The sequence below is a fragment of the Stegostoma tigrinum genome, chromosome 1, assembly GCF_030684315.1.
Source record: "Stegostoma tigrinum isolate sSteTig4 chromosome 1, sSteTig4.hap1, whole genome shotgun sequence".
Taxonomy (NCBI): domain Eukaryota; kingdom Metazoa; phylum Chordata; class Chondrichthyes; order Orectolobiformes; family Stegostomatidae; genus Stegostoma; species Stegostoma tigrinum.
In genome coordinates, this window is record NC_081354.1 from 184,402,247 (window position 1) to 184,417,163 (window position 14,917).

Consider the following 14,917-nt stretch of genomic DNA (forward strand, 5'->3'; position numbering starts at 1 on the left):
ATGGAAAATTATAGGCTGATTAGCCTAACCTCGACTGTTGGGAAAATTCTAGAATCCATTGTCAAGGATGAGATTTCTAAATTCTTGCAAGTGCAGGGTCAGATTAGAACAAGTCAGCATGCATTTAGTACGGGGAGGCCGTACCTGACAAACCTGTTAGAATTCTTTGAAAAGGTAACAAGTAGGTTAGACCAGGGAAACCCAGTAGATGTTATCCAAAAGGCCTTTGATAAGGTGCCTCGCGGGAGGCTGCTGATTAAGGTGAGGGCCCATGGTGTTCAAGGTGAGCTAATGGCTTGGATTGAGGATTGGCTGTGTGACAGAAGGCAGAGAGTTGGGAATAAAAGGCTCTTTTTCGGAATGGCAACCGGTGACGAGTGGTGTCCCGCAGGGTTCAGTGTTGGGGCCGCAGCTATTCACTTTATATATTAATGATCTGGATGCAGGGACTGGGGGAATTCTGGCGAAGTTTGCTGGTGATACGAAGATAGGTGGACAGGCAGGTAGTACTGAGGAGGTGGGGAAGCTGCAGAAAGATTTAGACAGTTTAGGAGAGTGGTCCAGGAAATGGCTGATGAAATTCAACATGAGCAAATGTGACATTTTGCACTTTGGAAAAAAGAATACAGGCATGGACTATTTTCTAAATGGTGAGAAAAGTCGCAAAGCACAAGTACAAAGGGATCTGGGAGTGTTGGTCCAGGATTCTCTAAAGGTTAACTTGCAGGTAGAGTCCGTGATTAAGAAAGTGAATATAATGTTGTCTTTTATCTCAAGAGGGTTGGAATATAAAAGCAGCGATGTGCTTCTGAGACTTTATAAAGCTCTAGTTAGCCCCATTTAGAATACTGTGTCCAACTTTGGGCCCCACACCTCAGGAAGGACATACTAGCCCTGGAGCGTGTCCAGTGGAAATTCACAGGAATGATCCCTGGAATGGTAGGTTTAACGTATGATGAACGGCTAAGTATCCTGGAATAGTGCTCATTAGAGTTTAGAAGGTTGAGGGGAGATCTAATAGAAACTTACAATATAGTATATGGCTTAGAAAGGGTGGACGCTGGGAAATTGTTTCCGTTAGGCGGGGAGACTAGGACCCGTGGGCAAAGCCTTAGAATTAGAGGGGGTAAATTTAAATCGGAAATGAGACGACGTTTCTTTAGCCGGAGAGTGGTGGGCTTGTGGAATTCATTGCCACGGAGTACAGTGGAGGCTGGGACGTTAGATGCCTTCAAGGCAGAGATCAACAAATTCTTGATCTCACAAGGAATCAAGGGCTACGGAGAGAGTGCAGGGAAGTGGAGTTGAAATGCCCATCAGCCATGATTTAAATGGCGGAGTGGACTAGATGGGCTGAATGGCCTTACTTCCACTCCTATGTCTTATGGTCTTATAGTCTAACATAGCAACTAGGAAGATAACCATAGTCTAACGCTGCAAGTGAAGTTATGAATCACTGCTTTACAATTAGCCTTAAATGTTCCACACTCGGAGGAATATGGCTGCACTGGAGATGGTGCAGAATCATATTTACTAGTATGTTGCCTAAGTTGGCGCATTTTACTTATGAAGAGAAGTTAATTTAGGGCAGCACGGTGGCTGAGTGGTTAGCACTGCTGCCTCACAGTGCCATGGACTTGGTTTTAATTCCAGCCTCGGGCAACTGTCTGTTTGGAGTTTGCACATTCTCCTCGTGTCCGCCTGGGGTTCCTCCGGGTGCTCCAGTTTCCTCCCACAGTCCAAAGATGTGTGGGTTAGGTGGATTGGCCATGCTAAATTGCCTGTAGAATTCAGGAGTGTGTAAATTAGGTGGCTTATAGAGAATAGGTCTGGATGGGATGCTCAGAGGATCAGTGTGGACTTGTTGAGCCAAAGGGCCTGTTCCCACACTGTAGGAATTCTTTGAGCAAGGTTGGATATAATTACTACACTTTTTTTTAGCTGCTAACAGTTCTGGTAAAGAATCACTGGACATGAAATATTAACTCTGTTTTCTTCTTATAAATGCAGACAGAACTGCTGGGTTTCTCAAGCAATTTCATGTTTTTCTTTCAGAATCTCCCGCATCTGTCGTTCATTGTTTTATTTTTGATAATATTGGAGTTGTTCCTTGAAGCAGGGGAAACTGAGGGGAGACACAATTGAGATGTATAGAATTATGAAGGGTATACATTGGGTAGATAGGAGGAAATACTTCCCCTTTGGTGGAGGGATCAATGACCAGAGGCCATAGATTTAAAGTACAAGGCTTTACAGAAGATGTGTGGAAAACATTTATTCACTCAGAGGTGGTGAGATTCTGGAATTCACTGCCTGTATGGTGGGAAAGGCTCAAAACCTCATAATATTTAAGAAGCATTTAGAAATACACCTGCAATGCCAAGGCATACAAGGTTATGGGCCAAGTGCCGGGAAATGGGATTAGAATACCTTTCGCCATTCAGACTCAACACAGACTCAATGGGCTGAAGTTCCTTTTTCTGCACTGTAGACCTCCATGATTATACCTAAGAAAATTATAATATAAAAAATAAAAATGATTGCCAGAAGTTGACAAACAAATAAAATATTTAAAGGCACATGACAAAAGGAGCTAATTTCAGAAGTGAGGTCAGGTTGACTGCCCTTGACATCAAAACAGTGCATGACTGAGTTTGGCTAAATAGCCTGAGCAAAACTGGAAACAATGGGAATCAGGGGAAAAAATCTCTCCACCGGTTGGAGTCATACTTGGCAAAAGGAAGGTGGCGGGTGAAGATTAGGCGTCTCAGCTCCAGACATCTCTGCTGGAGTTCTTTAGATGAGTATTGGAGGCGCAACTATTTTCACCTGTTTTAGTGATCTTCCCTCCAGCATAAAGGTCAGAGGTGGGGATGATCACTGATGTTTACATAATGTTCAGCATCAGAGGCAGTTGGGAAGGTAAGTGACCGTTATTTAAGCACTTACCTCTTTTCTTCAGCAGAGAGCGGGGGGGAGCTGGGCGGAAGTGAAGTCGGAGCAGAGAGGCAGTTGGGAAGGTAAGTGATTGTTATTTCAGCACTGACCTCGAAGCCCCAGGTCCTACACAGTAGGGCCTCCCTCCTTCCCTCCTCCTCTAACCTAATTAAAAGTCCACAGACTCGCAGCAGAAAGAGTGGCAGCGTCGATCAGAGGACTACAGGTGGGTGAGTCTCTGCTTTAAAGATTAGCAAATACCTACCTTGACCGGTGGAGCCCTCCATTCCTGTTCCAGCAGCAGAAAGAGCGGGAGCTCTGTTGTTAAGGTAAGGCTTTTCAATTTATATCCTTGTGTATCGTGTGATTGATTAAAAGATTAATTGCTTAATTGAAAAAGACCGCAGCAGAGAAGTACTAGAAATAATTTGATACATAAATTGTAAAAGTTAACTAAATAAATAGTAATGGCTGGACAGGTGATGTGCTGTAGCTGTATGATGTGGGAGCTGGCAGATCCCATTGTGAACGGCAGTGACCACATCTGCAGCAAGTGCTGGTTGCTGGAAAAATTCCGGATCAGAATTAATGATCTAGAATCTGAGCTTCAAACTCTGCAGCACATCTGGGAGAGGGAGAGTTAACTAGACACTTTGTTTCAGGAGGCAGTCACATCCGGTAGATTAAATAACTCAAATTCAATAAGTGTTCAGGGACAAGGTGTGACTGTAAGTGAGGCAGGTAGGGGGATTTTGAGTTCAGGAGTGCAGGAGCCTCAGCCCTTGACCTTGACCAACAGGTATGAGATTCTTGCTCCCTGTACGAATGAGGGAAAGGACTGTGGACAGGATGAACCAGCTGACCACGGCACCGTGGTGCAGAAGGCCATTCAAGAGTGGGGAGCAAAAAGACAGGTAGTTGTTATAGGGGATTCTATAATTAGGGGGACAGATAGTATCCTATGCAAGCCGGATTGGGAGTCCCGCATGGTGTGTTGCCTGCCCGGTGCCAGGGTGCGGGACATCTCCAACTGGCTTGAAAGGATATTGGAGCAGGAGGGTGAGGATCCAGTTGTTGTGGTCCACGTTGGGACTAACAACATAGGCAAAGCTCGGGTAGAGGACCTGTTCAGGGATTATCAAGCATTAGGAAAGAAATTGAAGTACAGGTCCTCAAGGGTCATAATCTCCAGATTACTGCCTGAGTCACATGCCAATTGGCATAGGGAAAAGAACGTTAGAGAAGTAAACACGTGGCTAAGGGATTAGTGTGGGAAAGAGGGATTCCATTTCATGGGGCATTGGCATCAGTTTTGGAACCGGGGGGATCTGTACCGTTGGGACGGTCTCCACCTGAACCGATCTGGAAACAGTGTTCTAGCGAAAAGGATAAATAGGGTGGTCAGTAGGACTTTAAACTTCTGAGGTAGAGGGGAAGGGAAAGCGAAAGTGACAGGGAGTATAGCGTTAAATGGAAAGATAAGCAACAGGATAGCATGTGTACAGATGGATTTAAGCTCGAGGCAGACTAGGAATACAGCAAACAGGAAGGATAGCTGAAGACATCTCAGGATTTCCAATATCTCAAATAATGATAAGAAAGTTAGCATTAAGGCACTTTACCTAAATGCTCATAGTATTCACAACAAAGTAGATTAATTAACAGCACAAATCCTCTTGAATGATTAAGATGTGGTAGGTAACACAGAGACATGGTTGCAGGGAGTTCAGGACTAGCAGGTAAACATCCAAGGACTCAAACCTTATCGAAAAGACAGGGAGGTGGGCAGAGGGGGTGGGGTTGCCTTGTTAGTTAAGAATGAAATTAAATCTACGGCACTGAATGACACAGGGTCAAAGGATGTGGAGTCTGTGTGGGTGGAGTTGAGGAACCACAAAGGCAAAAAAACCATAATGGGAGTTATGTACAGACCTCTTAACAGCGATCAGGACTAGGGGTGCAAGATGCACCGGGAAACAGATAGGGCATATCAGAAAGGCAAGGTCACGGTGATCGTGGGGGACTTCAACATGCAGGTGGATTGGGTGAATAATGTTGCCCGTGGATCCAAAGAAAGGGAATTCATGGAATGTTTACAGGATGGCTTTTTGGAGCAGCTTGTGATGGAGCCCACAAGGGAGCAGTCTAATCTGGACTTAGTGCTATGTAATGAGCCAGACTTTATAAAAGACCTTAAAGTAAGGGAACACTTAGGAGGCAGCGATCATAACATGATAGAGTTCAGTCTGCAGTTTGAAAGAGAGAAGGCAAAATCGGGTGTAATGGTGTTACAGTTGAATAAAGGTAATTACAGGGGCATGAGAGAGGAATTGACGAAAATCAACTGGAAGCAGAGCCTCACGGAGAAGACAATAGAGCAACAATGGAAGGAGTTTCTGGGTGTAACTGAGGAAACAGTGCAGAGGTTCATCCCAAAGAAAAGAAAGATTAGCCGGGGTGGGATTAGACAGCCATGGCTGACAAAGGAAGTCAGGAAATATATCCAAGAAAAAGAGACAGTCTGTAGAGTGGTCAAGAGCACTGGGAAATCAGAAGATTGGGAAGGCTACTGAAACAAAGAGAGCAATAAGGAAGGAGAGGACCAAATATGAAGGTAGGCTAGCCAGTAATATTAGAAATGATAGTAAAAGCTTCTTTCAATACATAAGAAACAAACGAGAGGCAAAAGTAGACATTGGGCTGCTCCAAATTGGTGCTGGAAGGCTAGAGATGGGAGATAAGGAAATAGCTGAAGAACTTAATAAGTACTTTGCGTCAGTCTTCACAGTGGAAGACATGAGTAGTATGCCAACAATTAGGGAGAGCCGGGGGCAGAGTTGAGTATGGTAGGCATTACAAAAGAGAAAGTGCTAGAAAAACTAAAAGGTCGAAAAATTGATAAATCTCCTGGCCCCGATGGGCTACATCCTAGAGTTCTGAGGGAGGTGGCTGAGGAAATAGCGGACGCTTTGGTAGTGAACTTTCAAAAGTCACTGGAGTCTGGGAAAGTCCCAGATGATTGGAAAATTGCTGTCTTAACCCCCTTGTTCAAGAAAGGATCAAGGCAAAAGATGGAAAATTATAGGCTGATTAGCCTAACTCGGTTGTTGGTAAAATTCTAGAATCCATTGTTAAGGATGAGATTTCTAAATTCTTGGATGTGCCGGTTCAGATTAGAACAAGTCAGCATGGATTTAGTAAGGGGAAGTCGTGCCTGAAAAACCTGTTAGAATTCTTTGAAAAGGTAACAAGTATGTTACACCAGGGAAACCCAGTAGATGTTATCTATCTAGACTTCCAAAAGGCCTTTGATATGGTGCCTCACAGGAGGCTGCTGATTAAGGTGAGGGCCCATGGTGTTCAAGGTGAACTAATGGCTAGGATTGAGGATTGGCTGTCTGACAGAAGGCAGAGAGTTGGGAATAAAAGGCTCTTTTTCGGAATAGCAACCGGTGACGAGTGGTGTCCCGCAGGGTTCAGTGTTGGGGCCGCAGCTATTCACTTTATATATTAATGATCTGGATGCAGGGACTGGGGGAATTCTGGCGAAGTTTGCTGATGATACGAAGATAGGTGGACAGGCAGGTCGTACTGAGGAGGTGGGGAAGCTGCAGAAAGATTTAGACAGTTTAGGAGAGTGGTCCAGGAAATGACTGATGAAATACAACGTGCGCAAATGCGACGTTTTGCACTTTGGGAAAAAGAATACAAGCATGGACTATTTTCTAAATGGTGAGAAAAGTCGCAAAGCACAAGTACAAAGGGATCTGGGAGTGTTGGTCCAGGATTCCCTAAAGGTTAACTTGCAGGTAGAGTCCGTAATTACGAAAGCAAATGTAATGTTGGTCGTTTATCTCAAGAGGGTTGGAATATAAAAGCAGCGATGTGCTCCTGAGGCTTTATAAAGCTCTAGTTAGGCCCCATTTAGAATACTGTGTCCAATTTTGGGCCCCACACCTCAGGAAGGACATACTAGCCCTAGAGCGTGTGCAGCAGAGATTCACACGGATGATCCCTGGAATGGTAGGTTTAACGTATGATGAACGGCTAAGGATCCTGCGATCCTGAGTTTAGAAGGTTGAGGGGAGATCTAATAGAAACTTACAAGATAATGTATGGTTTAGAAGGGCTGGACGCTAGGAAGTTGTTTCCATTGGTGGAGAGACTAGGACCCGTGGGCACAGCCTTAAAATTAAAGGCGGTAAATTTAAAACTGAAATGAGACAACATTTCTTCAGCCAGAGAGTGGTGGGCTTGTGGAATTTATTGGCACGGAGTGCAGTGAAGGCCGGGACGTTGGATGCCTTCAAGGCAGAGATCGACAAATTCTTGATCTCACAAGGAATCAAGGGCTACGGGGAGAGTGCAGGGGAGTGGAGTTGAAATGCCCATCAGCCATGATTTAAATGGCGGAGTGGACTTGATGGGCCGAATGGCCTTACTTCCACTCCTATGTCTCATGGTCTTATCATTTGCAACTCCTCAGATCTGAAACAGTACACGTCCATATACACGAAACCTTTTCAGACTTAGGATGAGCACGAAAGTTGATGTTTTGGGTCGGGGCCCTCCTTAAGAAAAACAACCTGAAACATCAACTTTCCTGTTCCTCTGATACTGCCTGGCCTGATGTGTTCCTCCAGCTCCACACTGTGTTATCTTTGACTCCTGTGCCTGCAGTTCACCTTTTCAGACTTTGGCTGATGAGTGACAAATCAGAAATATTATGGGTTTAAGAGGGGTATTTTATCCTTGTTTTTTATATTATGACGGCAGTCTATGCCAAGTCAACAAGTAAACGGCTTGTGAGACCCTGGCACAAATTTTTTGATGGTGAAACAGTAGAACAATGGGTAGAGTCAGGCTCTCACAGAACCAGGGCTTTTGTTTTGCTTTCAGTAGTTTTAGGCTGCCATACATTGGGTCATCGAGATATACAGCACGGAAACAGAGCCTTCAGTCCAATCAGGCCATGCCGACCAGATATCCTAAACAAATATAGTTCCATTTGCCAGCATTTGTCCCATATCCCTCTAAACCCTTCCTATTCATTTACACATCCAGATGCCTTTTAAATGTTGTAAGTGGGCCAGCTTCCACCACATCCTCTGGCAGCTCATTTCATACACACACCACCCTCTGTGTGAATAAGTTTCCCCTTAGGTCGTTTCAAAATCTTTCCTCTCTCACCTTAAACCTAAGGCCTTTAGTTTTGGACTCCCCCACCTGGGGACAAAACCTTGCCTATTCACTCTGTCCATGCCCCTCATGATTTTATGAGCCTCTATACGGTCACCCCTCAACCTCTGACTCTTCAGGGAAAATAGCCCCAGTCTATTCAGCCTCTCCCTATAGCTCAAATCCTCCAACCCTGGCATCTCACCATGTTACAGCAAAATGGTTGAATTCTCTTTCTCTCTCTCCCCGCCAGAATTTTCTCTTGATGTTCTTTCCTCCTGAGGGTGCTTGATCCAACCAGTGGGTGCTGAGACATGGCTCATTTACATTCTGGGAGCAGGCTTCACAGTCTGAAGGGCACCATGGAAGAAACTGGTGTTTAAAGAAACAGCCCCAAACATTATAGATAACAAAGTGTGGGGCTGGATGAACACAGCAGGCCAAGCAGCATCTTAGGAGCACAAAAGCTGACGTTTCAGGCCTAGACCCTTCTGATGAAGGCCTACACTTTGTTATCTTGGATTCTCCAGCATCTGCAGTTCCCATTATCTCTGAGCCCCAAGCATTACATTACTGTAGTGTCTCCATCCCTCCTCCCTCCAACCAAGAAATAACGAGAGGCGAGGTTCAGAGGAGACGAGACAGATCGTCATGAGGTAGATTGGCAGCAAGAGTTGCAGCAAGTACAGGAGCAGCTTAAACAGCTCTGAAAATTGTCATTGCTGAGTGGCAGGTAAGTTTTGAGAAATTGTTATCGAAGCAGTGATCACTTGCAGTTTCAGTTAGTATTAAATAATCCTTACAATGTCAAATACTTTTAACTTAAAGAGGTGGGACATGGCAGGAGCGTTCCAAATTGTAGTCTGCTTTCCTTGCTCGATGTGGGAAGCTGGATATGTTTCCAGTGCCTGGGACCTGCAAGTCTCCAGTTGCAGCTCCTGGAAGTCCTGACATCTGAGGATGTCAGAGGTGGAGTGACACCTGGGGACACAATGGAGCATTCACGAGGCGGACAGTATCGTGGATAACATGTATGTAGAGGTGGTCACACCACAGACTCAGACTCCACAAGCAGGAAGGGAATGGGTGACCACCAGGCAGAGAACAAGGGCTAAGCAGGTAGTGCAGGAATCTCCTGTGGCTATTCCCTTGCAAAACCATTTTAAATAATTTTGAGTAGAATGACCTCTCAGGAGATAACAGCTGCAGCCAAATTCATGGCACCGTGATTGGAGAGGGATGGTGAAATGGGCATAGAAATGCTGTAAATTATAGGTGACTCAATCTTTAAGGGAATAGATAGGTGTTTCAATAGCAGGAAATGAGAGCTGATGATGGTGTTGCCTTCCTGGTGCTGGGGTCCAGAATGTCTCACAAAGCAGTTGCAGGACATTTTGAAGGGAGAGGCCAAACAGCCAGTGGCCATGGTACTCGCTGGTGCTAACAACACGCGTTAAAGTATGGAAGTAGGTCCTAAAAGCAGAATAGAGAGAACTAAGAAGAAAGTTGAAACACACAACCTCCAGGGTAGTTATCTCAGGATTATTACCAGCACCACAAGCATAGGATGAACACTTGGTGTGAGGGGGAAGGTTTCAGATTCATGGGGCGGGAATATTAAAACTTGTGTGACAGGGGGATGGGAACCACAGGAGTGGGGCAGTACGTGCAGATATTGAGGGAGGGGTAGAAGCTAAGGCAAACATTACTAAGGACAAGAACAGACAGGGAAGCACCCCTGAAAAGAGCAGGGGTGGTAGTTTGAAATGCATGGGTTTCAATGCAAGCAGTATAATAGGCAAGGTAGATGAACTTAGAGGAGATGGCAAAAACTGCAGATGCTGGAAGTCAGAGTCAACAAGTTTGAATTGTTGGAATCTGTACGGGATGGAACACAATGTTGAGGAGCTAGGAATCAGGCATTACTGGATTTAATTCTGTATAATGAGAAAGGATTAATTTTAAAAATGTACCCTTGGTATGAAGGGATCTTTAGGAAATATTGACCATAATAAAACATAAAATCATAGAAGCCCCAGAGTGCAGAAACAGGCCATTCGGCCCAACAAGTCCAGAATGACCCTCCACAGAGCATCCCACCCAGACTTCCTCCCTACTCCACTCCTATAACCCTGCACTTCCCATAACTAATCCACCTAACGTACTCATGGCTGGGCAGTGCAGCCAATTTCCCATGGCCGATCCACCTAACCTGCACATCTTTGGACTGTGGGAGGAAACCAGAGCACCTGGAAAAAACCCATGCAGACACGGACAGAGAATGAGCAAACTCCACACAGATAGTCCTGGTTCAGGTTCCTGGCACTGTGAGGCAGCAGGGCTAACCACTCAGCCACCAGGTCGCCCAATAAACCAAGCTGCTTGATTCGTGCCCAATCCACATCCTTCGTTGTTCACATCCTACACTCAGGTAGCAGTGTGTACAGTGTATACAATCTACAAGAAGTACTGCAGTAATTCACCGTGGCTCTTCTGACATCACCAATCCAATCCCTTGACCTCGACCATCTAGAAGACCAAGGGCAGTAGATGAATGGGAACCAGCACCAGCAGGTTCCGCAATGGTGAATGATATGAGCTTTTGTTGAATTAATGTTGAATTACCAACAATGTGTTTTTTTTAAAATCAATCATTTGTTTGGTCTGCATTTGGCCCCCACCTCTTAATGTCACGATGACAGTCAAGAGCAAACCACGTGGCTGTTGGTCTGCAGTCACATCACAGAATCAAAGAATCCCTACAGTGAGGAAACAGGCCATTCGGTCCCAACAAGTCCACACTGGCTCCTCTGAAGAGCATCCCAGACCTATTCCCCCACCCCAGCATTTCTCTCGTCTAGCCCACCTAACCAAAGCACTACGGGTAATTTAGCATGGCCAATCCACCTGGCCTGCACATCTTTGGATTGTGGGAGGAAACCGGAGCACCCGGGGAAACTCGCAGACATGGGGAGAATGTGGAAACTACACGCAAACATTCACCCGAGGCTGGAATCAAAGCCAGGTCCATAGCGCCGAGAGGCAGCAGTGCTAACCACTGAGCCAACATGCTGTCCCATGTAGTCTATACCAGGTTAAAGGCCTTAGTGAGCCAGGTAAGTCTTTTCCCCAACAACTGGTATCAGTTTCATGGTCAAAGAACTGTTAATTCCAGATTTGTATTGAATGCAAATTCCATCTGTGATGACTGGATTTGAACTCAGCTCCCCAGAACATTACTTGGGTCACTAGATAGAACATAGAACATAGAACATTACAGCACAGTACAGGCCCTTCGGCCCTCGATGTTGTGCCGACCTGTCATACCGATCTCAAGGCCATCTAACCTACATTATTCCATGTACGCCCATATGCTTGTCCAATGACGACTTAAATGTACCTAGATTAACAGTATTAATGATAATACCACTAGGGCATCACCTTCCCATGTGGTTTTTTGAACGACAGAATTCTAGGTCTTCAGAAGAAAAAAATGGAAATGGAAGAGACTGATTAAATTCCACCATTTTCTTTGCAACTTAGTTTTAGAATAGTTTTGTTTTTGCTAGAATCTTTTCAGAGGGGCTTGGAAATAGTTAATGGTACATGTCTTTTCCCTAGATTGGGGGATTTCAAGGCACATTTTTAAAGTGAGGGAGCGAGATTGAGGGGCAAATCTTTAAGAAAAAATTTGGATAAGTACATGAATAGGAAAACTTTGGAGGGATATAAGCCAGGTGCAGGCAAGTGGGACTAGTTCAGTTTGAGATGTTGGTTGCCATGGGCTGGTTGGGCAAAACGGCCTATTTTCGTGCTGTATTACTCTGACTGTATGATATTGATGGATTGTAAATGGGATGCCAAATTGTACAGAGGCGTTCCCTCTCATCTGTACATTAGACTTGGCCGTTTCAACTTGCAACCAGATACCTTTTAGAAAGTTCCCTGTTTGCATCATCACAGCAGTAAAAAAAATCAACTCGATTGTCAATAAATCACACCAAATGTTTTTTCTTTCAATGCTTGTGCAGGATCAAATTTAAACCCTTTCAACAAGTGCCCATTTTGCATTTCTACTATGAATAAACTTTCCATTTAGAATTATGTTGCAGCAGACTTGTCATGTATTTGTCTATCTGTTAATCAATTACTGTGGAAGGTATAGACTGTTTTCTCTTGACTGCCTGCTTTTCTAATGGTTGTAAATATAGTCTAGACTTTATGTCACTTTTGTGCTAAAATACTTGAATTAACAAATTATAAAATAACTTGGAGCTATATCGCAATTCTGTCACTGTTTATCTCCTTCCCTAATGTCTACCTACACCAAATGGACTGCAGCAATTCAAGAAATGGCTCTCCACCGACTACTGAAGGGCAACCAAGGACGGGTCATAAATGTTGGTCTAACCTGTCATGCCCACTTTTCATGGGTAGGTAAATTAAATTCAGAATTGTTTATGACTAGGAGGGGAATGGTACAATGGTGATTCCCAGGAATCCCAGGTTTTGGTATACATCATTTAAGATGTATCTAGACAGATACATGAATGGGCAGGGAGCAGAGTGATACAGATCCTTGGAAAATAGGCGACAGGTTCAGATAGAGGATATGGATCGATGCAGGCTTGAAGGGCCGAAGGGCCTGTTCCTGTGTTGTCATTTTCTTTGTTCTTTGTATTAATGATTTGGACTTGAGAACACAGGACACATTTTGGAAGTTTGCATTTGACTGGTCTAACTGGTGGTACAACTAACCCGACAGTATCAGTAGGTGACAGGGAATAAATTAGTTAGCCTGTACTTTGTACTTAATACCTGTCTTGGAAAGTGTTTGATTCCTCACTGTAAATAGCCTCCAACTTTGACACATACAAAATCACTGTAGTATCAAAAGAAAAATTCAATACACAAGTTTGCTCACTATCAATGAGCTGTGTCACCCACTCGCTTACTTTAGCTTAAGTATATGTTTGGCAAATTAACAATGTGTTGTAAACTGTCTAACAAAGCTTTGTTTTGTACCCTGACTTATCAAAAACTTATGATTTAGTTATGCTAGCAAGCTATTGTGTTACGTTTGAGGGAGTAACAGAGCTTGCACTTTCTCAAAGTTGAGCACTAGCTCTATTTTCCATCCCATATAAATTTATTTTGTTTTCTTCTCTTCAGAGGATGTGGCCTTACTGGCTTGACCAGCATTTATTGTCAAGAACAATTAGGGATAGGTAAAGGGGTCACGATTTTCTTGAACTGCTGCAGTCTACGGGAGATGGGTAGATGCATAGTGCCATTAGGAAGAGACTTCCAGGATTTTGATCCAATGACAGTGAAAGAACAGCAATATAATTCCAAGTCAGGATGATGCAAGTGTTGTAGGGGAACTTGAGGGTAACACTCTCATGCATTGAAACCATTGCCCTTTTAAGTGGAAAAGGTCATGGGTAAAAAGAAGCTATGGAAGAAGTCTTGGTGAGTTATTGCAGAGCATCTTCCAGATGTGTGCACAATGCTGCTAGTCCTGTCCTTTTTCAGCCAAATCTCCTTAAATGCAAAAACATCATAGTTCCAAGTACTCGATACAGTGTAGAGCTGGAAGAACATAGCAGGTGCAGGAAAGTCGACATTTTGGGGTCAAGACTGCTACTCACTCAATCTCTTTCTTTTTATCTATCCCCCAAATATTGAATATCCTTGGATATTCAGTTTCCAATCACACACTAAAGTTAAATCTCTAACATAATTAAAGTACATCCATTTAGTCAACTTGTGCTTTATGGAAGGTGTGTAATAATATTTTTGGATTTGGATTTAAATATAGGCAGATGGATGGGGATCAGTTATGTGGAGGTATTGTGCTGGAAGAAGTTAAGAAAGTATTTAGCTACCTTGCCTTCATTGTTCAGATCATTGAGTAGAGGAGTTGGGACATCATGTTGAGGTTGCACACAACACAGGTGGGGCCACTTTTGGAATACTGCGGACAGTTACAGTCACTTTGCTATAGGAAGGATATTATTAAATTGGTGAGGGTTCAGAAAAGATTTACCAGGAGGAGGTTGCCATATTTCAAGGGTTTAAGTAATAAAAAAGAGGCTGGATAGGCTGGGACTTTTTGCCCCAGAAGGGGTGACTCTATTGAAGTTTATAAAATCATAAGGAGCAGTAGACAAGGAGAATAGCAAAGGTCTTTTCCCTAGGGTTGGGAGCTCAAAACTTGGGGGCATATTTTTAAGGTGAAATGAGAAATTTTTAAAAGGGAACCGAGGAGCACAGAGGGTGGCTCCTATGTGGAATGACATGCCAGAGGATGTTGGAGATGTAGGCACAGTTACAACATTTAAAAGACATGTGGAAAGGTATTTGAATAGGAAAGGTTTAGAAGGACATGTGCAGGCAAGTGGGATACATAGATGGGGTTAACAGAATTTTCTTTCCTCCAGAGTTGAAATGTCTAAAACTAGGGGGCATGCATTTAAGGTGATGGGGGAAAGTTCAAAGGAGACGAGAGGGGCAAGTTTCTCCCCACGCCAAGAGTATGGTGAGAGTATGGAACACACTGTCAGAAGTGGTCGTGCAGACAGATACAATAGGGGCATTTAAGAGACTTCTGGATAAGCACATGAATAAGAAAGGAATGGAGGATATGGACCAAAGCAGGCAGAAGGAATTAGTTTAATTTGGAGTCATGTTTGGCACATCATTATGGGCTGAAGGGCCTGTTCCTGTGTTGTACTGTTCTACATTCTATGTTCTACTGCCCTAACCTGAACCCTCTTTATGATGGAGGGAAGCTCATTTG

General features: G+C 44.0%; 1 protein-coding gene across 3 annotated transcripts in view; it reads right to left on the reverse strand.

Annotated features, from left to right (window-relative positions):
* Nucleotides 1-14,917, reverse strand: part of sema4f (sema domain, immunoglobulin domain (Ig), transmembrane domain (TM) and short cytoplasmic domain, (semaphorin) 4F) — a 208,451-nt gene that overhangs the window by 177,534 nt on the left and 16,000 nt on the right. Inside the window, exon 1 of one of the 3 annotated variants that reach the window (XM_059650543.1) lies at nucleotides 2,431-2,485. The exons of the other annotated variants lie outside the window; for them this stretch is intronic. Within the exon in view, the coding sequence (XP_059506526.1) occupies nucleotides 2,431-2,440 (10 nt within the window). The 5' untranslated portion in view covers nucleotides 2,441-2,485. Of the gene's footprint in view, nucleotides 1-2,430; nucleotides 2,486-14,917 lie in introns of those variants that run through there. 3 annotated transcript variants of the gene reach the window in all.